The sequence below is a fragment of the Anas acuta genome, chromosome 17 (genome assembly GCF_963932015.1).
Source record: "Anas acuta chromosome 17, bAnaAcu1.1, whole genome shotgun sequence".
Lineage (NCBI taxonomy): Eukaryota > Metazoa > Chordata > Aves > Anseriformes > Anatidae > Anas > Anas acuta.
The window spans coordinates 2,236,266-2,258,476 of NC_088995.1; the positions used below are offsets into that span (position 1 = coordinate 2,236,266).

General features: G+C 53.5%; 1 protein-coding gene and 1 long non-coding RNA gene across 6 annotated transcripts in view; one reads left to right on the forward strand and one right to left on the reverse strand.

The window, feature by feature from the left end:
* Nucleotides 1–22,184, reverse strand: part of CUX2 (cut like homeobox 2) — a 56,406-nt gene extending 34,222 nt beyond the window's left edge. For 2 of the 5 annotated variants that reach the window (XM_068653748.1, XM_068653744.1), the window contains exons 1-2: nucleotides 21,886–22,184; nucleotides 21,198–21,251 (exon numbers count right to left, since the gene is read on the reverse strand). Coding sequence is in view for 1 of the 5 variants with exons in the window: in XM_068653747.1 (XP_068509848.1) it covers nucleotides 21,886–21,912 (27 nt within the window). In the remaining 4 variants the exon portion in view is untranslated. Of the gene's footprint in view, nucleotides 1–21,197; nucleotides 21,559–21,885 lie in introns of those variants that run through there. The other 3 variants (XM_068653747.1, XM_068653746.1, XM_068653745.1) reach the window with 2 other exon arrangements.
* Nucleotides 8,253–10,440, forward strand: LOC137841152 (uncharacterized). Its single transcript, XR_011088472.1, has 2 exons — nucleotides 8,253–9,169; nucleotides 9,285–10,440. It is a non-coding gene; the product is annotated as an uncharacterized lncRNA (long non-coding RNA).
* Nucleotides 22,185–22,211: the final 27 nt, after the last annotated feature.

Genomic DNA, 22,211 nt, shown 5'->3' on the forward strand with positions numbered 1-22,211 from the left:
GCCTGCAGCCGCACGCACCCCGCGTGCTCGAAAACCCTAAGAAAATCCCGAGTCCTCACTGTCAGTGCTGTATATCACTTTGAGATATATACCATATTAGCAAAAAGAACTGAATTATATTGCATTCATGATGCAATTAAACACTTCACTAGGAATCAATGTAAAACTGATGAGGCCTGAAAGTAGTGCATATGGCTTAGAACATTATAAAACATTACCTTCACTCAAATCCTTTTCAGTAGCAATTTAAATCTTCTTACAGTTACTGCTGCCAATGGTAAACCATCTACTGATTCATAACAGTGCATGGGAACGAATGAATTTTTTTAAAAATTTATTCAACTACTAAATTACCCATGAAACCGGAATAGCTGACAGGAGTAATCTGAATTATTATTAGCTCTGCAAGTATTCTGCATTAGCCAATTTAAAACCACGGCTCACAGGCAGAAACCAGTTAGTACAGGCAGGGTGTTAAATGACTGCCATAGTTCTTCATTTTACTGCTGCTTACGTTTAAAGGTCAAGAGATAAAAATTACATATGACTGCAAACACAGAAAGGGTGTTTATCTTTTTTTTTTTTCTGTGAATCAGGTCAAGCATAAACTTTAAAAACACTTGGAGATACAATCGGAGGAACTGCGACGCCTCTGAAGCAGCCCAGGCTTGTGGGGGCCTCACAGAGGTGTTGAGGGGGTTCCTGTTCCTCCTCCTCCATCGGTTTTGGGTTTTCCTTATGATCTAAATGGGAGAAGACCCCGATGGGTCGGGATTTTGGGGCTCTGCTCCATCAGCCTCATCCCAAGCATGGGCATGGCCGCCGGCACCCCAAGCTGTGCTTTTGGGGACGAGGACCCGAGCATCCAGAGCCTGGGGGGGACCCGGGGCTGGCAGGAGGGGGCCCTGACCCTTCCCACCACCCACCAGGATCCCAATGGGATGAGGAGGAGGAGGAGGAGGAGGGCAGGAGGGGAGGAAGAGCGCCGTGGCAGCGCGGCGAGGGGGCGGCGTCTCTTGGAGCGCACACAGCACTGCATCATCCTTTCTCTTCCTATTTTCGGTTTTATTAGCAAAGCAGCACAATGTTTATACTAGTGGGTATTACATTTGCCAGAACAATTACAGTATGACAAATGGCACATCAATGTAATCCATCAAGCCGGCCGAGACAGGAATCCTTTATCCGGGGCTGCCATTAATTCCCAGCCCACTCCCCGGGGTCCCATGCGTCAGTAGCCGTGACAACCCGGGGGACGCGGTGGCATCTCGCCGGCGGGGACGGGCACCCCGGAGGGGCGCAGGGACCTCGCCCTCGGCGCCGCCACGGCCGCCCCTCTCTGAGCAGGGCCTTTTTGGCATCCAGACCCCGCGGGAGCCCAAAGGCAGCCTGGAGATAGCAGTGGCCGCTGTGGATTCGCCGGCGTCTCGTAGCACGGCTGTGCTCGCGCCCCTCGCTCTCCCTAGAGGATGAGAGCCTCAGATCTCTTGCTCTGGCAGCCCGAGGCCGATGTTGGTGGAAGTTTGCAGAAGTTAATCTCTCTGCAATGCATACGTCTGCGGTAATTGGGTTAAAATTGACCAAAAGCATCAAATGGTTTGGAGGGAGAGGGGACGCCGGGCACCTCAGCTCCACCGGAGCCAGGCTCCAAATGCCACCAGGCTGCTCGGAGCCACTGCAGGCATCCTGCTCCACACGAGCACAGAAACACAGATTTAGGGAAAAATGCAGCTTGGGAGGGACCAGCCCAAGCCACCCACCAAGCTGGATCATTTTGGACCACATCCCGCTGGGGTTTGGAGACCCCCAAGGACAGAGGTGGAAGTGGATGCACCGGGACCAGCTGCTCAGGGGTTGTGGGTTCTCCTCCCTGGAGATCCCCCAGTGCCACCAGGACGTGGTGCTGGGCACCCCACTCTGTATGGCCCTGATGGGGCCATGTGGGACCAGAGGGACCAGGAGATCCCTGACATCTCAGCCATTATGGGATGCTGAGGTCCCCACTGTCTTCCTGCTGCCCATCGCTCTCCAAAGCCCTTCCCCACCTGGCTCAGTCTGCCGTGGGTTTGAGGTTGCAAGTGGCCATTTCTTTCCCCAAAAAAGAAACAAATTCCACCTTGCAAGAACTTCCCGGGGTGCGGCGTACCCTGCAGCTAATGAAATGAGCCAGTGGCTGCTACTCGGGAGCCAAAAGCAGGAGGAAAATCAAAGGCTCCTAATGGACACGCGCTCCGATGTGTAACAACACGAGCACCCGGGGGGCTGCTCCCTGCCAAATCAATCTGGCTGCGGCCCAGGGACGCGGGCAGACAGACCCAACTACCTCACCTGTTTCATTAAGCCATTACCAGAATCATCTTATCCCCATTTATAATGCTCGATACATGCTCTGAAGACTTCCCTCGTCCCGTAATTAGACGGAGCGCTTGGACGGATGGATTCAACCGGGCTGGCGTTTCGTGCGACTCCGCTGCCTTCCACGGGGGCCTCTCCTGATTTGAAAAATGGGGGAAAAAAAAACAAAACACACAAATCCCCTCCGGCTGCAGGTGATCCAGGTAACTACAAGTGCTGCTTCCTGATAATTCAATCCCTTCGATAATTCTCCCGTTTCCTGGCAGTAACGGCAGCAGCCGCCGCGATAAATCCCCTTCCTCCTGTCCTCTCCCGTGTTGGGCAATGTGTGGGGCTGGGACACGGCCTCATCCAGCGGCCCCATCAGCCTGGATCCTGTAAATCATCTCAGAGCCATCCCTGCAATTTATAGGTAGGGCATTAAATATTATGGCCACTGACGGCATCAAATTACGCTTGAAAAATTGAGTTCTGCCGCAGAATGAATTTAAAACCTAAATTAAATTAAAACCTAACTAAATTAAAATTAGGTTTCTAAACTAAAATGACTTTTTAATATTTTCACGAGGAAAAAAACAAAAAAAAACAAAAAAAAAACCAACCCTTCTGTCAACTAATAAAATCTGCCAGTGTCTTTTACAGCTGACAAGCCCTGTCTGAGAGCAGCTCTGGTGCTGCTGCAGAACAAATAACCGGCACGGACACGGGGCCGTGAGCTCCGCCGCATCCTCCGACAGGGGCTGGGAAAGGACAGCAATGCCCCCAAGCAATTAAAAAATAATGCTAATTAGCGGGAGCCGAGGAAGCGGCCGGATGGGGCAAACCCAGCCCCACGTGGAGGGCACGTCTCGGCGGCGTGCCCGTGGGATGCTCGGGGACCGGGCTGGGCGGAGGCTCCCCAATGTGGTTTTCTCCCCGCTCGAGGCTCCCAGACGTTGGCTGCAGCCTCCTGAAGTCTATCCCCGGTCATTAACGGCGGTAATTAATTCATCCTGCTTTTTAAATAGCGTTCGATGTATGAGCCTGCCCCGCTCACGTCTTGATCTCTCGTTGTCACGGCTTTGATAGAAGAGATGCAGGAACGGCTCGGGTGACCATTCGTCTATCGATTATCAGGGCAGGTTCAGCACCAGCGCCCTAACAGGACGCATCCAAACGAGCTGCAGGAGCCGGGAGAGATCACGCATGAGGCAAACGGGGCCGTGGAGCCTCCTGGGGTACCTCCTGGTGCCAGGGTTTGGAGGAATTTGGTCCCGCGGGACCCCACGGAGACGTGGCACGGGTGGGACCCCACGGTCTGAGCCCCGTCCCGGCGCAGCAGCAGCTCCACGGCGCTTTCCAAAGGGGCTTTTTTTTTTATCTCCCCGTGTTATTTATTGCTCCGTTACATCGGCAGCTCCCTCTGCGGGGAACTTTCCCTCCGCTCGCCGCGGCTTTGCCAGATCCCAGACTCGGGGGCTCGCCTGCCAGACGCCGAACCCAGAGTCCTCTTTCAACAACATTAATTATCTCTGGCTTTCCATAACAACAACAAAAAATATATCTTGACCCCACTGGCTGCCAATAGCGGGGAAGCGTGCGGAGGAAAAGGCTTTTATCTTCGCATCTCAGAGAAGAGCCTCGTGTTTGATCAGTCGGGGTGTTTTTTTTTCCCTCTTTGTACGTTTTGAACTTTATAGACTGATTAATTCCTCCTATGGCGGTAAACTGCTGCGTACGCTCTCGAGCGTTGACTTGATTTTCCTTCTATTAAAAAAAAGAAATAAATTTCTTCCTAAGAAATTCCGGGAGCTTAGCGCATCTTCGCTCCACAAGCGAGTGGCAAAGAGCCTCAGGCTGAATAATGGGGCAGGGGGAGGGGGACGGGGCAGATTTCTTTATTTTAAATTAAAGTTAAGGACCAAAGGCATCAGCTCTCAAGAGTTATTGTGAAAGCCTTTTCAAAAGTCCCAAGTGGATAGCCCACAGTCTCCTAAACGGCCAAGTTTAGAAGCAGAAATGCTCCAGACCTCCACGTAGCCCAGGCACAACGGGGACAAGGGGTTGGGATTTTTTTTTTTTTTTCCCTTCTATTTATTATGACCGCTGCTTCACAAAACCTGAACAAGACTGGAAGTAGTTTCTGTAAGCCCCGGGCACACAAAGCCTGGCTCTCCTGCGCTCGGCTATCAATAGGGTAACAAATAACCGCCTGTCCCCGCTGCCCGTCAGCACAAAGGATGAAAGTCAGGAGAAAAAGATTGGAGCCATTAAGTTCAAAAGTTAATTTCTCTGGCTAGGAAGAAAATACCCACTCATGCGCCATCGCTGATATCGACAGTCCAGATCAAAGATTCCATTTATTGTAATTTATTCCATACTTTTTCATTTCGCCAAATTATCTTAACCCTTACCTCTTAGCACGCATCCATCAGCTCGCTGCAAGAAACTCCGAGCTGTTTACAGAAAATATGGTGCCCGTTTTATTCTCTACCTTTGCAGTTCGAGCTCCATAATCGTGTCTAACAAATAAAGAATTTGACTGAGTTTGCAGCTCCTTCGGATGATAAATGCTCCCAGATTTATAGTAGTTATTCATGCAAGGACTACATTACATGTAAATCAATACCATAAAGAACAATTTGCTAAAAATATAAATACCATGTTTAGGCTTCAATGATGTTAGCAAAGCGGGATTCTTGTGTCTGCATGCGAAACAGCTGCACCTGGCCAAGCGACCAAGCAAAGAGCGAAGCACACTCGGTGCCAGCCCAGCCTAAAAATAAGAGGCGAGAAGGAGTGGGACCACAGCCCTGAGGGGCTGGGAGGGGTGCTCTCGATCCATGTGAATGCTGTGACAGAAATCCCAAATCATCCTGCTAAAAAGCCAAAAGAGCAAACCCAAACCCATGCGCAAGGAGATTTCAGCCTCCATCAGAGGCCGAGCCCCGTCCTCCCACCCGCCTCCAGCTACAAACCACAGCTGGGACCAGCAGTGGGGATTGTTGGAATAAATCTTCCAAAAAGACCCCAAGTCCCTGCCTCTGCAACCCAAAGCCACCACGGCGAGTCCATCACCAGCCCAGGGGACAGAGCTTGACGCCCCCAAAATGTGAGCCGCCAACCACGTCCCGTGGATGCTTTGTGAGCAGGTTCCTGGGGATGTGGGATGATGGAACTGGGGAGAAAGTGGGCGTTTTGGGGTTTGTTTGTGTAGAGCTTTTTGGTTCCCTGTTCTACAAGGGAGAAGGGACAAGAGGGAGAAGGGACAAGAGGGAGAAGGGACAAGAGGGCGATGTCCCACCCAGCCATTGGGGCCGTGTCCCCCTGTGCTCGCCACGAGGCCACAGCTCCTGTGGGTCCTCCCCGCTCTCATTGCCGGGACCTTTAGGGGCAGGCACCCCGCCCACCACGAGGGCAGCAAAAAGCAGTTGCAAATTGGGCAGAAACACGGTCAAAAGGCACCCCCCTCTGCCGCACCGTGCCACTGGAACCGAGGCAGGGCAGGCACAGAGAGCAGGACCCCCAGGACCGAGGGCTGCTGCCGAAGAGAGACATCTCTGGCTGTAACTACATAACTCAGAATAAGAAGACAAAGCTGGAACACAGCGCAATTAATGCAGGAAGCATCGATTGCTGCCCAGCACCAAGCTGCCTCATTAATTCCAGGTGCTCCGACGAGCCGCTTCCAGCACAGGCTGGGCTCAGCGACGGGAGAACAGGGGATGGCAAAACCTCTCCGTGCGTGCCCTTGGCCCTGCTGACACAGAGCTGATGATGGGACGAGGGAAAAGACCCCTGAGTGTGGTTTTTGGGAGCCTCCCCCCCATGTCCCCAGCATCCCAGGGACGAGGGCTTCGCGTTTCACTCGGCGCTGAGTCCCCCCCAGCCACACCGAATGCCAAAGCTGGTTTGCACTTGCTGGAGCCTGACAAGAGCCACAATCACAGATTAGTACGGAAACTTCTTGCTTTTCAACAAAGGTTAATAAATAGTGACAGCATTAAGTCTATTCTGATTAACTATGCTGAAAGATATTATTGCCGTTTGTACCGCGGGATCATTATTGGATTAAGCGCAGTGTGTAAAAATGAAATGTGAGGTTTAATCTCCAGCGCAGGCTCGCCGTGCCCTGATGCAGCCCGTGCTGCTCTCAGAGCCTCCTGGCATTAAATTCGGCGACTCGCTCCGCCGACAGAGAGCATCTCCCACGCGCTGCCTTTTGAGTTGGTCGGGTTTTGCTTTCCTCGACCAGCCACCACGTGTCCTGGCGGAGATCAAGCCCCTGTCCCTGTTCCAACAGAGGGAGGATGGGGCCACACATCCCCTGAGCCCCACAAGGGGACGGGGACAGGGACAGGGGACACGGCGCTCCCCACGGCACATCCCACACCCCGCTGCTGGGACACCCGGGGGCAGATGTCTGCAGGGAAAACATTTCTAAACCAGCCACTAACAGCAAAATTTCCAAAGCGACAAGACCAACGTAGAGAGACAACGTCCATGCAGAGGAGGGGGGAGAGGAGGAGGTGCAGAAACCTAATTATTTGCTGTAACCTGCTAATTTCAGCGTCTCACCTAAATTCTCTTCAGCTGCTCATGCGGCGTTTGCTTACGAGCCTGGCGCTCAGACAGGTGCTGTGGCTTTTAGTTGGACTCACTTGGCCCAAATTCACCTGCTGCCAGCCTGCCTAATGCCAATGTAGCCACACCAGGGAGGAATTTGATCCATTTTTACTCAAAATTGGGGAAGAAATGGCCCCACGCAGCCCCGGCACCTCCCACGGCCCCCCCATGCTGCGCGTCTTCCTTCACCAAGAATGCCACAGCCGTGAAAAACAGGATTCATTTCCTCCAGAAAAAAGGCATTTCTGAAGATGTTCTCGCTTGAAATACTGGGAAAACCGATTCTGAACACCTCCCAAAATAAAAGATTCCTTTTTTATCATTATTTTTTTAGTTTAGGAGCATTCACTCCCGTTTATCTCTCCTGCCATTAGTGCTACGCCTACATTATTTCGCTCCACGGCACGAGGACTCCTTTATAACACGACATAACAGCTTAACTATTCAATTATTGCATATTTTCTTATTTTTTAAAATCGTTAAGAGCAGCTGCTACTTAGTCCTGATTGCAACCCCTTATCTCCTTCCCCAGATCAAAGGGGTGGCTGCTTGTGGTAATGGAAACGGTTTGACACCTCGATCAAAGCCTCTGCTGTTTGTGCTGTCGGAAAAGTGTTTGACACTTGTGTCAAAGCGTCAAACTATTTCATTACAGCGCCAACCGGAGACACTTTGACTACGGGAGATAAGATGTTTCAATCAATCAGCATCCACAAATGGCCTCCCCCCTATGATTAAAAAAAAAATAAAATAAAATAATCAGGGGGTTCTGGCTGGAGTTTGCAAGGCGGCTGCGGGGCGTTGTTGCTGCTTGTGCGCAACGGAGCAGTGTAGTAACGAGGAATGGCACAAAAGCAAATGTAAAAGCTGAGAAAAGAGAATTTGAAACAAAAATCCTGAAAGTTTAAAAAAAAAATAAAAACATGCCATTTTTTGGAAGCACTGAGACATCCCACCTGTGCAAACCCAGGGCAGCAGCCGGGTGCTGCTGGGGCTCCCAGCAGAGCCACTGGGAGAGGATGCACGGACCCAGCCCTGCCATCACCACCACTTCCAGGGGAGGTGGCACTGGCATCCCCACAGAGCAAAAAGATTTGCAAAATTTAGTTAAAAAGGAATAAATCCAATGTCATCAGCTCCATCTGCCCTGACAAACCCATGTAGTGGCTGCTGGGGGTCAAAGATGGGAAGGTGACGTGGGACATGGGATGGTGACATGGGACCAGGGATTGTGACGTGGGACATGGGATGGTGACGTGGGACATGGGATGGTGACGTGGGACCAGGGATGCCTGGAGGCAGCCCCGGTGTCCCCACGCTGTGCTGTCCCACCAGTCCCACCCGTGTCAATGCTGCCACCCTAATGCCACCAGGGCCACCAGCTCCGAGCCTGGCTGGGAGTTATGCACTGAGCAAGCACTGCTCGTTTCACCAATTAATTGCACATTGCCTCCGGCACATTCACCACTCATTTTCCTAAACTCGCTGGCTGGCACCCAAAATGAACCATATTCCTCAGGCTCCACCATTTGGGACTTGGACAAGGAGGGGGAAGGTGGCACAGCGGGGTCTGGCTGGGGCAGGAGAGCTGCGTGTGGGACGGGGATGGGGACGGGGACGGGGACGGGGATGGGGACAGCTTCTGCCCCAGTCTCTGGGGTGCGGCTGCAGGGCCTCTGCGCTCTCCTCCCTGCAAACTCCCCCTGCAAAATTGGTTTTTAGCAAAGCCACTTATCACCTTAACCATCTATCGATCCCTTGACTCCCGGCCAGCGCTCCCAGGATCCGATAGAGGAAAGGCAAAAAAAACCACAGCTGCGAGGGAGCGCTCTGGGCAGCTCCGCTCCGGCCGCCCCTCACCTGGGGGAACTCTGCCTGGGCTGGGGGACACGAGTGGGTGAGGACTGGCACAGATCACCCATCTCGCTGCCACCTGGGCCCCTGGGCCAAGTCCTGCCCTCTGAGGCGGCTGCAGGCGGTCAATATATCGATGGGAAGCTCGGGCAGGCGGCCAGAGCGGGTGCGTGCCCAATCCCTGCGCCACTCCGGCTGCTGCTCAACCCCAAATCTGACAGCAAACAAAACAAGAAGGCAGGAAAACCAAAGGAAACCGTTTGTGCTTTTGCCAGGAAAATGGAAAAGGAGGAAGCTGGAGGATTATCCGTGGGGACCTCTGCGGATGGAAACACAAGGGTTTGGATAGCTCAAGGTAAAAAATCCTGGGCCGTGTTGGGTCCTGCCCACCTTGAGCTCTGGAGCTCAGGAGATTGGTTTCGAACCAGCAGATTTGCACATCATTCACTCAGCTCTTCTTTTTGAGATAGATTTGTGGCCTGGATTTCAGAGCTGCTCCCCAGACACGTTCTCACCCAAGGGACGATCACGACAGAGAATAAAAACCAAAATCACCCGAGCCCCATTCTGCAGGAAAACGACCCCATCTCCGGCACGCTGCCTAACCCCAAGCCGTGCAGCCAAGAAAGCCACAAGGTCTTTGAAAAGGACAAAAGGTCCCTGCCATAAGGTCTCTGAAAAGGTCCCTTCCTTCTTCCCCTGGGTGACAGCCACGCAGCAGAGGTGACAGAGCCACCGGGATGCGCTCAAGCACCAGCAGCAAGCCCAGCCCGGCTGGGATGCACCCAACACCGAGCCGAGGATATCCGAGCACCCCAAAATATCACAGGGGGGTCTCAGAGACCCCTTCCCTCACCTGCTGGGGACAGGACACCCCGTGGGAAGATGCAGCAGTGAAGGTGAGGAGCAGGCTGCAGAGCGCAGCCCCCGTGCGCTTCCCAGCAGCATCGATCTCCCCGCGGTAGCAGCCGGTATAATTTTGCTTGGCTTCAAATACCTGGCGCTCATGAATTCTTTGGCCACAAGGTTATAAAGCATCCTCTAAAACATGAGAAAAAGATTAAGCCTGCTTATAGTTAATAATATACTGTACACTGTCTATCAAGCTGGCTGTTTGCTATTGAGAGCCTACTATTAGACACTTATTTAAAAGGCCTTTCAAGGCTTCCGAAGAAAGTGCAGTTATGCATTTTTTTTATTTTTTTTTTTTTCTGGCAAGAACTACTATAGATAAACATCAATTCGCTCCTGCAGATCACAGTCGCAGTAAATAAATTTTTCAGGAAGCTAAGTTCCATACAAAGCCTTCTCAAAGCTCCCATTTCACACAACATCAATGTTTGGCCTCTGAGAAATAAAAGCTCTGAGGTTGCTTTATCCAAAGCTAAATTATCAATTGTAGCTGCTTAAAAAAAAATAAAAAATAAAAAAAATAGGGCATTGCAATGAGAAACCAGCGTGGGGACGGGAAGGAGACAACACCATTTGTAGACAGCGTGGCCGTTCAGAGACCAAATGGGGAAAGACAGCGATTTTGCTGGCAATTGATCGGGTCTTTTGCCTCTGCGAAGGCTTCAGCAGCCCAAAACTTTTGGGTGAAGGGCTCTGCGGCCGTGCAGCGGGCGGTGTTACCGGCTGGCTTGCCACCAACCAGCTTCGGGCAGGCTCGGCAGCCAGCGCTCTCGCTATTTTCTTTTATGGCTTTTTCAAGTAGCGGGCTGGGATTATCCATTACGGAGTATTTGTCACCAAAAAAACCCCACGCCGGCTGTAACAGGAAAAGCGGCGGCTCCTTGGCTTGCAGCCGAGCGGGGAGGACGTGCAGCCCAACGGGGACCCCCGGCGCCTTTCCAAGCATTTTGTCCTTGCCGAGGACAGAGGAGGGGGCTGTGGCACCCCACATCCCATATCCCACATCCCATCCCGTGTCCCACTGCTGTGGCCGTGCCACACACGCCTTGTGGCAGCCCCGGGACCTGCTGGCACTGCCGGAGCCAGGAGCGTGCTCAGGCTCAGGATGCTCCATCTGCTCGGTGTTGGAAGGGATGCTGGGCTCTGTTCTTCTGTAATTATTAGCCAAAAAGAAGGGACGAATGCAGAAACCCTTCCAGGCAGAGGTAAGGCGTGCTGGTAGGAAGGGGTGGGTAAGGAAAAGATGCCTCCTGCCAAAATGTGTCCTGTGTGTCCCCCGAGGCTGTGCCTAACACACCCGAATACCCCAAGCTGTAGGAGCCTCGTACCTGGAAGAACGGCTGAAACCTCCAAGGGGAAGGAGGACAAGATTACGTGCTGGTCTCGGTGACTCCTGCTCCAATTAGTGCAGCCTGCTCCTGACACAAGAGGTTGTACCTGGCAGCCTTGGGACTGCCACCAGCACGGCTCCGCAGACCCAAATTAACCTGGCGCTGCGAAGCACCAACCTTCCTTCCTTCCCTTAAATTGCAAATTAAGGAGCACGGCGACACTTCCCACCTCGCGGGGGGGACCCCGGCACCCTCCACACGTTTTTGGGGTCATTCCTGCCCGAGCAAGGACGGCAAAGCCCAGGCTCCGATCCGCGCTTCATTTACTTACTTCGTTGCTAAACACAAAGGCAATTAGGAGAGTTAATAAGTCACCAGGGGAGCCGCTGCCTTTCTCAGGCCTAAAAACCAGGCACGTCCCCGCTACCTGCCAAAGGGCACCCACGATGGATCACCGCAACGCGTGCTTTCTGAGCGGTTATTAAAAATAAAAGCCAGGTCAGCTGCCCCCCTCCTCTTTATGAAAATGTTTTCCTCTCAACCCGCCCCAGAAAACAACCAGCGGGCACTCGCCGGAGAAGCGCATCCTCCATCACTAAAATAAACCGAATTTGGAAGTCGGGAACTCGTGACACCCGTTGCTCTCCCGAAAATAAACCTGCCGGGGATGATATAAGCTGCGTATTTAACCTTCTGACGTCGCTCATGTTTTTAGCAGAAACCGATCCGTCGCCCACCCCGGCCGCTGCCACCACGATTGTAGCACAGTCCCACAGAGCTGTGACCTTAAATGATCCACGGGGAGAGGGGAAATATTTGTTTAGGTGAAGGAGACGGCCAGGAGGCACAAGCTTTAAAAGTAAAATTAAAATTGCAGAGCACCCAGGGCAAAGCCATGCAAATTGCCACTAGGACCAACTTCTCCATATCAATACCTGCCAGCAAGGGGGCTTCCCAACGATCCCTCAGCGCTCACCAAACAGCCCCAAAGTAACCCTTAACCCAGTGGCACCGCTTGCCAAGTTGCATTTATGAGACTTTTACCTTTCCTGTTACTGTAAATGAGCGAGGGAGGGAGGTGGGAGTTTAATTTTCCGGCAGGCCCATTATGCCGGTTGTTAATGCTCGCTTCGGGCCGAAATTTTGACACACCAGCTTCTACTTAGGGGGAAATGTAATTTATGCACGCCTGTGCGAAAAGAAACGCACGCGAGCGTTACGATGAGATGCAGCACGCCGAGCTTGGGGTGCCTTTTGCACCTCGAGCACTCCAAAAAAAAAAAGGGCAAAGATAGCATCCCCACCCCAAATTTAACTTCGAGTGGGAATTTGGCTCTTGTAGAATTAAGGGTGGGGATGAAATCGGCCGAGTGACTCCCTTTGAAGGCTTCTTGCACCCAGGGTGTGCGCTGGAGACCTTCAGGCTGGCGGAGAGACCCCTGAGCCCTTGGGGACGTCCCCAAGTAGAGGCACGGTCCCTTTGGGGACCCTGCTAGGGTAGGCAAAATCTGCTCACTGGTAGGGAAGTGTTTTTCCATCAATAACAGAGCGAAACCAAGCCTTTGGCACGCCCTCTCCTCTCCCGAGGAGCACCGCGGATTTGGGAGTTGGCTGGCAGCCGAAATCTGTGCGGTGGGCAACGCAGGTGACTTCTTTTGGGGAGAGGGGACGTGGAGGGGAGGGGCAGCCCCGCGCCGAGCTGCGTGCGAGTGCGAGCAAACAGTCCTGTAAATAAAGAGCACCTCCGCCCTGTCTCCACAATGCTACCCTTATTGAGTGAGTCAGATGTTCTGCTGATTAAAAATTGATCCATTTCAAAATCTAATCAACAGAATAGGATTCTTTCATATGTTATCAAGGCAGCTGCTGACAACAAAAACCAAACCTGTTATTAACCCATGAACCCCAATGACCTGAACCTGGCTGGGCTCTGGAACCGTAAATTATTCAGTAGTCCAAGAGCAATCCCGTAAGCCTGATGAATTTACGCACCGACTGGAGCCTTTGTGGGTTAAAGCCAATATCACAGCCCCACGGGTCCCCGGGGACGCGGTTCATGACACGCTGCCATTCTGTGTCATGCCTGTGAATACATTACTGGCGTCTGCTCGGCTTCGCCTTTCAAATGTCTACTTCTTTTCTTTTTTTTTTTTTTCTCTTTTCCTTTTTTTTTTCCCATATAAAACGACTTTCGGGGTCGGCACGGCACCGGAGGGAGCGGCCGCGGCACTGGAAGGGTCCCGTGCAGCGGTGCTGCAGGGCTGGGAGCCCAAAAGTCCCATGGACGTGCCACGAGGCCAGATCTTGGCACGAGTCTTTGCTTTGGAGCAAAATCTGAAGAAACGAAGAGCAAATGCTTCCCAGCCCTGCTCAGGGATGTTGCTCTCCGGGGCAGTGATGCTTCTCCACTGCCATGCCTTGCCCCGGGCACCGCCGCCTGCCTGCCTCCAGCTCGGGATGCTTTCCAGGGCAAAGCCCCTGCCCTCGGCACCGCGGCACGTTTTTGTTTTTTATTTTCCATCTCCAGCCCGCCGAGGTCCCAACCCCGGTGCCAGGCGGCTGCGTCATTCACCCCGCCTAGGAGGCTTCGACCAGAATGGGAAGAAGTCGGCGCCGCATAAACCGAGCTGGAAGCCGGCGACTCTTCCCTTAAATACTAACATATTTATAAGTTCAACGACTCTCTGACCTCCCCTTAAAGCCAAAACAACCCCCGGGGAGCCCCCTCAGAGCTGCCGCTATCGATCCCGTCTGGCTGCCAGCTCGCGGCGAGCATCGCCCCCCGGGGAAAAGCCCCTCCTGCCCCACGGAAAAGCCCTCGGCAGCCCCCTGGGTAAACGAGGGGCAACCTGGTCCCGTGTTTCCCCGATCTGGGCTCCAACAGTGCCTGATGAGCCCCTCTTTCCCCACCTAAAACCTGGGGGATGCAATTCTGCCTGCAGCACCAGAGCCGCAACCGTAGGGCTTTCTCCTGAGACCTGCTGGATGTGGGTATTTCAGGACCAGCTCCATCCAGAAGCTCAGACGCACGGAAGAAGTGCACCACGGCTCTCAACAAGGCAGGAGAAACACCAGCTATTGACTTTTTTTTTTTTCCCATACAAGTCCAGCAGCGCTCTAAAACCAACCCAGGGAGCAGCAGCAGCAGCAAGTGGCTACCAGCGCTGCCAGCAAAAACACAAGCATTTTCATGCTGTTTTGTTTGGTTTCTGTGTGTTTTTTTTTTTTTAAAGCTTCCCTGGTTAAAGCCTTCTGGCTTGACATCACCAAGCTTTGCATCTCTCCGAGGGATGCTCCGGATGTGATTCTGCAGCTCTGCAGCCCCCGGCTGTGGGATACATCCACTGAAAGGTGGCTGGGGGGTCCCCGATGAGACCCCCGATATTCCACACAGCATCAAGAAACAGGGCCAGGGGGAAAAGCCCAGGGCAGGATGCGGCCAAGGGCCTCCAGCACGGGCACTGCAGCAACGTGTGAACCACCACGGGTCCTCCTCTCCATCATCATCACCGCCGGGGAGGAAGGCTCGCCCGCGATCGCTGCTGGAAGGGCAGGCGGGATCGGCCCCCGGGCTCCCTCCTCGCTACCTAATAATCACACTTGTGCGAAGCTGTTGCCGTACATAACGAAAAGAGAAAACATCCTTGGAGAGCCTAACAATCAGACAATTTTTAAGATCATGGAGCATTAAACCATTCCCAGTAGGGTTTACTAATCAAACAGCCAAATCCTTCATAACCAACCAATCCCTACAGAGCAATTAAATCCTTCCCCTTTAAAACACTTGGCACACTGTCTGGGGACGAAAAGAAAAATTTGCAAAATTCATTTGATAAATTAACCAGGGAAAAGAAAGAAGTGAATCAAGCTTTGTTCTTTTCATTTTTTTTAATTATGGAATTCACAATGCCTGAATAATGTTTAATAAGAACTATGAAAAATTCCTAACAGTATTACAACACAACACAAAAGAATTAACCTGGTTACCGTGAAAAATTGCATATTTAATTAAGAACAGAGAGTTCAAAACTATCCAGAGATTTCAAAAGTACTGCTGCCTAAGGGGCTAAATTACACGCTCGCAGTGCTGCTAACAGGGCTGGAGCGCGCAATCATTACCCAAGTGTCCCCATTAAGTGACAATGGGCAGATGACATCAAATTCATTTCAAAAGCAACAGGAACTGAAGCATTCACTTGGGTAGTGGAAGGCAAAGCGACTACCCTGCTGGTATAAACCAGACCCCTTGTTGATAAAGGCAATAATTAAAGAATAATGTTAATTAGCTGCTTTTATTTGAAGGAGCGGCGCGGCGGCCCCGGCTCCGCTGCCTCCACGGCGCGCGCCGTGCTCACGCGGTGGGGAAGTGCACGGGCAAAACCACGTCCCCGGACAGCCACACCAATTGGCTTTTGGGGCCAAAAAGTGGTGTTTTGGCAAACCCAAGGTGTTGGGGACAACGAGGCAGGAGGCTCACAGGGGTGCAGGGCAGGTGGTCCCCATGAGCATCCCTCCCAGCCCTGGCACCAAAGGCATGCAGGGGGAAGCCAACGTGCCCAACAGGGGGATTTTGGCAACGCTGCTCCTCCAACCCTCGCCAAGAAGATGGGGGCAGAGCAGGGTAATCATTACCCAGCTCCAGCGATGAAGCAATATTTGCAAAATGCTCCGGGAGCCGCGGCCGAACACCATCTACCCCAGACCAGAGGGGCACGATTATTAATCAAGACCATTAATAAAGAGCATGGCGATGAATAAAGACCGAAGGCCCTCAGCAATAACGCAGCAGCCGGGTCGCTCCCCAGATCCCGCGGAGACGAGCGGCCGTGCTTACGCTGCACATTACGAGCCCCGCTGCCAGCACCAGGTAATACTTTACGATGTTATCCTGACGGAGGAAAACAAAGGGAGCCCGAGGTCCTGACTTCAGTGTAAAACTGCAGGAGCGTTACCAAAGGCAACCGCAGCATGCTCGGAGCGGCTGACGCACGGCGCAGTTCCCACTAGAGTAATATTTACACGGGGTTCAAATTGGTTATTTACTTTTTTAGAAATCCGTGTTGCAGAAGAACTCGCTAGCACGCACGCACCGAGCAATTAATATTAAAACAGCCGCGCATTAGCAGCGAGTCGCTTCAACTGCAGCGAAATCAATGCTCCGGGGTCCTGTTGCAGCTTTGGGGAAATCATTAAATGTTACACCAAACTAGTCAAAAAAATAATTACACAGCAAGGCCATATTAAAAAGCACTGAAACCGCTCTGGAACGAGGCCTCGGTACGTGCATCCGTGCCAGCGCCTGCGTGCGTGGGACCGGGAAGCTCGGCTGAGGAGAAATTCCCCATTTCCACCGCGCCTGCACAGCCTGGCTGCCTACACCCCTTTGGGGCTTCTCACCCCAAAACCGTGGTTTGCAGGAATCCTCCATGCCCATAAGTGGGGAAACTGAGGCACGGAGGCGCGAGGCAGCCAGGGAGCGTGGTGCTGATGCTGGCAGGGTTTGTTCCTCCCACCCAGGTTTTGCTGCCGCTGCAAGGCGTGCCGAAAACTGCAGGAAAGCAGGAGCCACAAAAGCAGGGAATTGGAGAACTCTCCATCATGGATGCTAACGCGCCACGCACCAGAAAGTGTTACGGAAGGGGAAAACTTTTTAATAAAGTCTGCAAGTATATATTCCTCCTTTATCAACCTCAAGATTTATTGACCGGAGAGGCCATATTGACTGAATAAATCTTGATAATGACCCCAGCAGAAGTCAATACCTGCTTATTATCTCCCAAGTTGGGGAATTACATCTTTCTATAATAGGAGCAGGAGGGTACAAAATGTTCTGAGAAACTTCCCGGAGCCTTTCTGGGGAAATGGATGCCCTCGACGTGCCTGTTACCATCCTGGAGGGAGCCTTCCCGGGTGGGTGCAGCACCACTGATTGCTCTGCACCTTGAGGAAAGCCGTGTTTGAACCCTAAATTAATTTAAATAAGAGTAAGGCTCGGCCCCAGGGTGCTTCAGGTCCCCATTGTGGATAACAGCCCTGCAGTTCCCCTTTGTCGGGTTGGAGCTGCAATTCCCAGGGAAATTCCCTGAAATTCAGGACCAGGGACTTGGCCCTACAGCAAGGTAACTGCACAATGCCCAAGGGGCATGGGGCTGCCCCCAGGATCCCACAACCGCTGCTTTCCCCCCGAGGTGGCAAAACCAACAGGAGGGGAAAACTGAGGGGCGCCGCCAGCCCCAGAGCCACAATCCCACCGCCGAGCCAAGCCAGGACTTGTGCATTCAGAGATGGCGTTTTCGTTTGCCAAGCGGTAACCTGACGTTCAGCGGAGAAAACAGCAGCTCTGGGACCGGAGCACACAATTATGCCTGCATTTTTATGTGGAGTCTCTGCAGACAGCAAGAAAAATTAACTGGAGGGAGCCGCTACTGTGCCAACATATGGAGGGAGATGAATCGCTGGTTCTCCATGCTCCGCTGAGGTTATCTAGTTAAGCAAGTACCTCCTAAAGGACTCGCAGGCTGGGAGTGTGCTGTTTGCTTAATCTGGTCATAAATAATAATTCGGATCGCCAAACGTTTTAGCATTCAGCTCCACCTGCACGCAACCGCCCTGCTGTGCCGCGCCAGGCTCAGAGAGCCCTGCCACCCCGCGCCGCTCGCCCCAGTCGGTGCCCAGTGCTCCCAGTCCAGCCCCACAGCCACCAGTCCAGGTGACCAGTAAGGCTGTGACCCTTCTCTGCAATCCCACGGGAACAAATGATATTTTCATCCCTGTCCCCCATCCGCCTCGTGGTCACAATCTCTCCCCCCCCCCCCCCAAGGCCACAGAGACAATCCACTAAACTGGATCAGGAGGCCAGCGCACATATCTCTAATGGGCTGCGGCACGCACACAATTAATTAATGGATTTATTAATTAGGGAAGAAGTCACTCTTCGGGCTGGAATTGGGGTCACCGGTTTCTAAAGCGAGAGCCGCAGAGCTAAAGATAAACTCTCATTTTCTGCAGTTCTCTGCTCGTCTGGCAGCGTCTCAATTATTCAGCCACAAGGTAAAAAAAGAAAAAAAAAATGAAAAAAAACACAACACGTTACACCTCAGGAACTTGAACTTTCTGCCCGTGGTGAGGCCGAGGGCCAGCAGCAGGTGGGAGCAGTGTGAGGCCACCAAGGTTTCAGAGGAACGGGCAGGAGCATCAGCTGCCCAAGGGTGGCTGCGATGTCCCTGCGCGGTGCCACACCATAGGGACAGGCACTGCTGGTTACTGCACACCTTGAGCTACAAGGAAACAGGGCTTCTGGGCGAAGGAAAGAAATGCCCCTGCCAAAAGACAGGCTGTAGGGTGCAGCAGTGACAGCAGCCAGCAGAGAAACCCCATGGGAAAGCACCAGGAGGGCTTCCAGGGGAGCGCACGGCTATCGGGCACCAGGGAACCCAGGCACAAGACGGCCGCCTGCAGAGAACCAGGCTTCGTTATTTCCACTGCTGCTAAATTTGCATTAATTTTCCAAACACCGTCATTCTCCAGCCCACGTCCCACCTGCCTGGTGCACGGGGAGAAGCTGGAGCCACCGGGAAGCCCCAAACATCTCAACCACCCAGCAGCGCCCTGAGCCAGCCCCGCACGGGCACAGGATTTGCTCACCCACCCTGAGATCTCCGCGTGGGAAGGAACACCGACGCTTACGAGGGATGGGAAGCATCATCCCCTTTCCCACCGAGGAGCTTCCCATCCCTTGACAACACAGCTGAGCACCCTACAGACCCACCACAACCACAGCGTGGTGGGGAAGAGACACAACGGGGGCTTCCCCAGCCCCCAGCACCATCCCCGAGCTCCTTTGGGCTCTCCATGCCCTAGCTCCCTCTTTGCCCTTTGGGCACGGTGACCCCTGGCACCTGCCCACCCTTCAACACCCACTCCTTGCTCTCCTTGCTGCAGAGGACACCTCTGCCAAGCGGGGTGAGCACGGATTTGCCTCCATGCCACAAGGAACTGGTGCCCATTGCTGGGTCAGATCCACCAGCACCCACGTGCCATACCCCAGGTGAATTTTGACTTGGGCCTCCGACGGGCTACGAGCACAAATAGAAACCATTTTGGCAGCACAGAGAGCCTGGGGCTGCTGGCAGGGCTCTGGAGAGGCTGGAGGAACCCTGGAGATCCCACAGCTCCCTCCTTTATAGCCCCAAAACCACGCAGGACTGGGGGGGGGGCGAGGAAGTGAAGCTCCCCTGCTCGGAGCCCAAAGCAGCACCGCCAAGTTTATCAGTCCAAGCTTCAGGAATTAAGCTTCAGCCAAGAGGACTGATAGCTTATTTACTGCTGTCATCTATATAAAGAAGAATTTTGACACATTGTTAAATGATAGCACATTTAGATAAGTCAAGCTGTCATATCATTTAATGGATGTCTAAACTCCCTCTGTAGCTGATATGTAAAATTTATGCACTTCAGAATATCATAAGGTTATAATATTTTAATCACATCCACATCTTTTTTTTTTTTTTTTTCTTTCCCTTTCCTCCCCCTAAACTTGGAGAAGACGCCAGCCACCGCAGCGGGCGCGCGAGGCTGCCGGCGCGCCGCGATCCGGCAGGGGCAGCGCCGAAGTTTCTGCCCAAGTCCCCGCCAAGTCTGCTCCTCCACGCGGGCACGCAGCGAGCGGGTGCATTGCAGGGAATAAAGCGAGCAGCGTTTCCTTTGACGAAGCCAACGCCGGAGCCATGTAGCCAGAGCTAATCTGCATAATGAGATGTGGAGACATTTATAAAAGATGGCTATAATAGGTCTCTCTCCCCTCACTTGCCGTTGTATTTATTATCCCAAATCAGCAGCTCTCAACTCTTCCCTTTTTTTTTTTTTTTTTTGCCGTTTTAACACGGAGTGGGTTAGATTAGCATCCGGAATGCGGCGTGCGTAATCCGTACGGCGCTAAACCGAACATAATAAAACAAGAGCAAATTAAAGCACGGGGAAAAAAAAATCAAGGTATGGAGCCCGTTATGACTATTACACACAAGAAAGCTGTAAAAAAATACTGCATTAGTAATGTACACAATAAAACAATCTCATAACCCAGTGAAATATGTCTGGTATTATCTTTGATAGAATTTTATCTCTTCTCATTTCCGAGACTATTTGCTGTAAAAAGGCTCGATGCCGTTTCGATCAAAGTGCTGCCGAGGAGCACATTATCTACATGTTTTACATATGCCCACCATTCATCAGGGCTGCTCAAACTCTGCCATTCCCAGCAAGCCCTAGGCCAGCAGAGCCGCTTAGACACATGCATTAAAGAGAAAGAAAAAAGGAGAAAGGAGGAAAAAAAAAAAGAAAAGCTCTCAGAAGAAGAATAAATGGATTGTTTCCCTTCTTTTTTTTTTTTCTCTTTTTAAATAGAGGGCATCAGGCCAAGCTGGCACAAGGTCACCTTTCCCACCGGGAGCCCGGGGAGGCGGCAGCACCGCTGCCTGGACACGGGTCCCCCACCAGCACCGCTGCCGTCCCCGCTCAGCGCCCACCTCCCCAGCTCCCCGCCACGCAAAGTTGCCCCTCATCACCCGCCCCGCTCCACCGACCCCGTGGCAAAGTGCCTGCCAAGATTTGCCTTGAATTCCAGGTTCTGCACCCAAAAACTCAGCGGCGTGATGTACCCAGGGATGCTTTTGCAGCCGGGGCGCTCGCAGCCCTAATCCCTTTCCCACCACAATGCCATAAGCCAGCAGCGGTGGCGAGCCGGCTCTCCGTGCTACCTGCATGACTTTTAGGGTCGGTTATATCGCAGACCCTAAAGCCGCTTAAAACCCAAAACGCATTAAAATGCCCAAACTGCCGATACGGCACCGGAGCCTTTACATCGCCTTGAGGTTTGTTTACCCCCCCCCCCCGCGTTTTTAAACTCCGGGCCACCCTGTGGGGGCCAAAACCCCTTTGAACACCCTTGTAAACCTTTGGGGTCGGCTTTCGTCCCCCTTTTTCGGCGGCACCTCTATTGTGTTAATTACCGGGCTCCCTTAATTGCCGGGCTCCCCAACACCCAGGTACCCATGGCAGGGGGGGGGGGCCGGTTGGGAGCACCCCCCGCGTCCCCCTCCCCGCTTTCCCTTCCCCTCCCTCCCGTTTAACAAAGGGACTTACCGTGAATTTCCCGGCCCCTCTGGCAGCCTACAGCTGGATAGCAGCAACCGTGACCTGCACGGAACCACAAAGGAGCTCTCCGAGATAACCGGATCCATCCCGGGGCCGATCACATCGCCCCCCCCCCAGCCCCGGACCTCGGAGCCTGACACCGCTCCCGAGAGAAACCGGGACACGGGGGAGGGGGGGGGGGGTAAAAAAAGCCCCCGGGAGCAGCCCCCGATTCCTCACGCTGCCTCCTCCAGCCCCCAATAACAATAGGAGAGCAGTGGGGGGGGGGCTCCGGCCGGCCCCGGGCACGTCTCCACCTCCTCTCTTCTTCCTCCTCCTCCTCCTCCTCCTCCTCCTCTTTCCCCTGTGCTACGATCGCGAACCGAGCCCCCCCCCCAAAAAAAAAACCTCCGAGCCCCCCCCCCTCGTTCCCTGCCCGGCCGCTTCGCTTCCACCGGGCACCTGCGGGATCGAGGTGTGGGGGGGGGGGGGGTGAAAACTTGGCAGCGGGGCTGCCTGGAGGGTTTTTTTTTTTTGGGGGGTGTCCGTCTGTCTGTCTGTCCGTCTGTCCCTGAAGTTCAGCCGCCGCCCTCCCAACTTGCCGCCCGCCGGGGCGGGGCACGGAGCCGCCCCCCCCCCCCCCTTTACCCACCCCCCATATTTATCTCCATTCCCGACCCGCTGCCGGCTCTGTCACCTTGGGGCGGGGGCCGGGTGGCTCCATGCCCCCCGCTGCTGCTGCTGCTGCTCCTCCGTGCTCCCGGCGGCACCGAAACAAAGAAGCGGAGGAGCCGGCGGAGAAGGAGCCGGAGCCGGTGGAGGAGGAGGAGGAGGAGGAGGAGGCGGTGGCGGCGGCGGGGGATCAATTCCTGATACCTATCGATGGGGAAGGGCGGGCGGAGGGAGGGGACGGCGGAGCAGCGGGGGGAGGGCTGGGGGAGGCCGCCCGCCCCTTCTCCCCGCCGCACGCCGAGGCTGAGGCGCTCGGGGGCCGCCGCCGCCGCCGCCGCCACCAACCTGCAG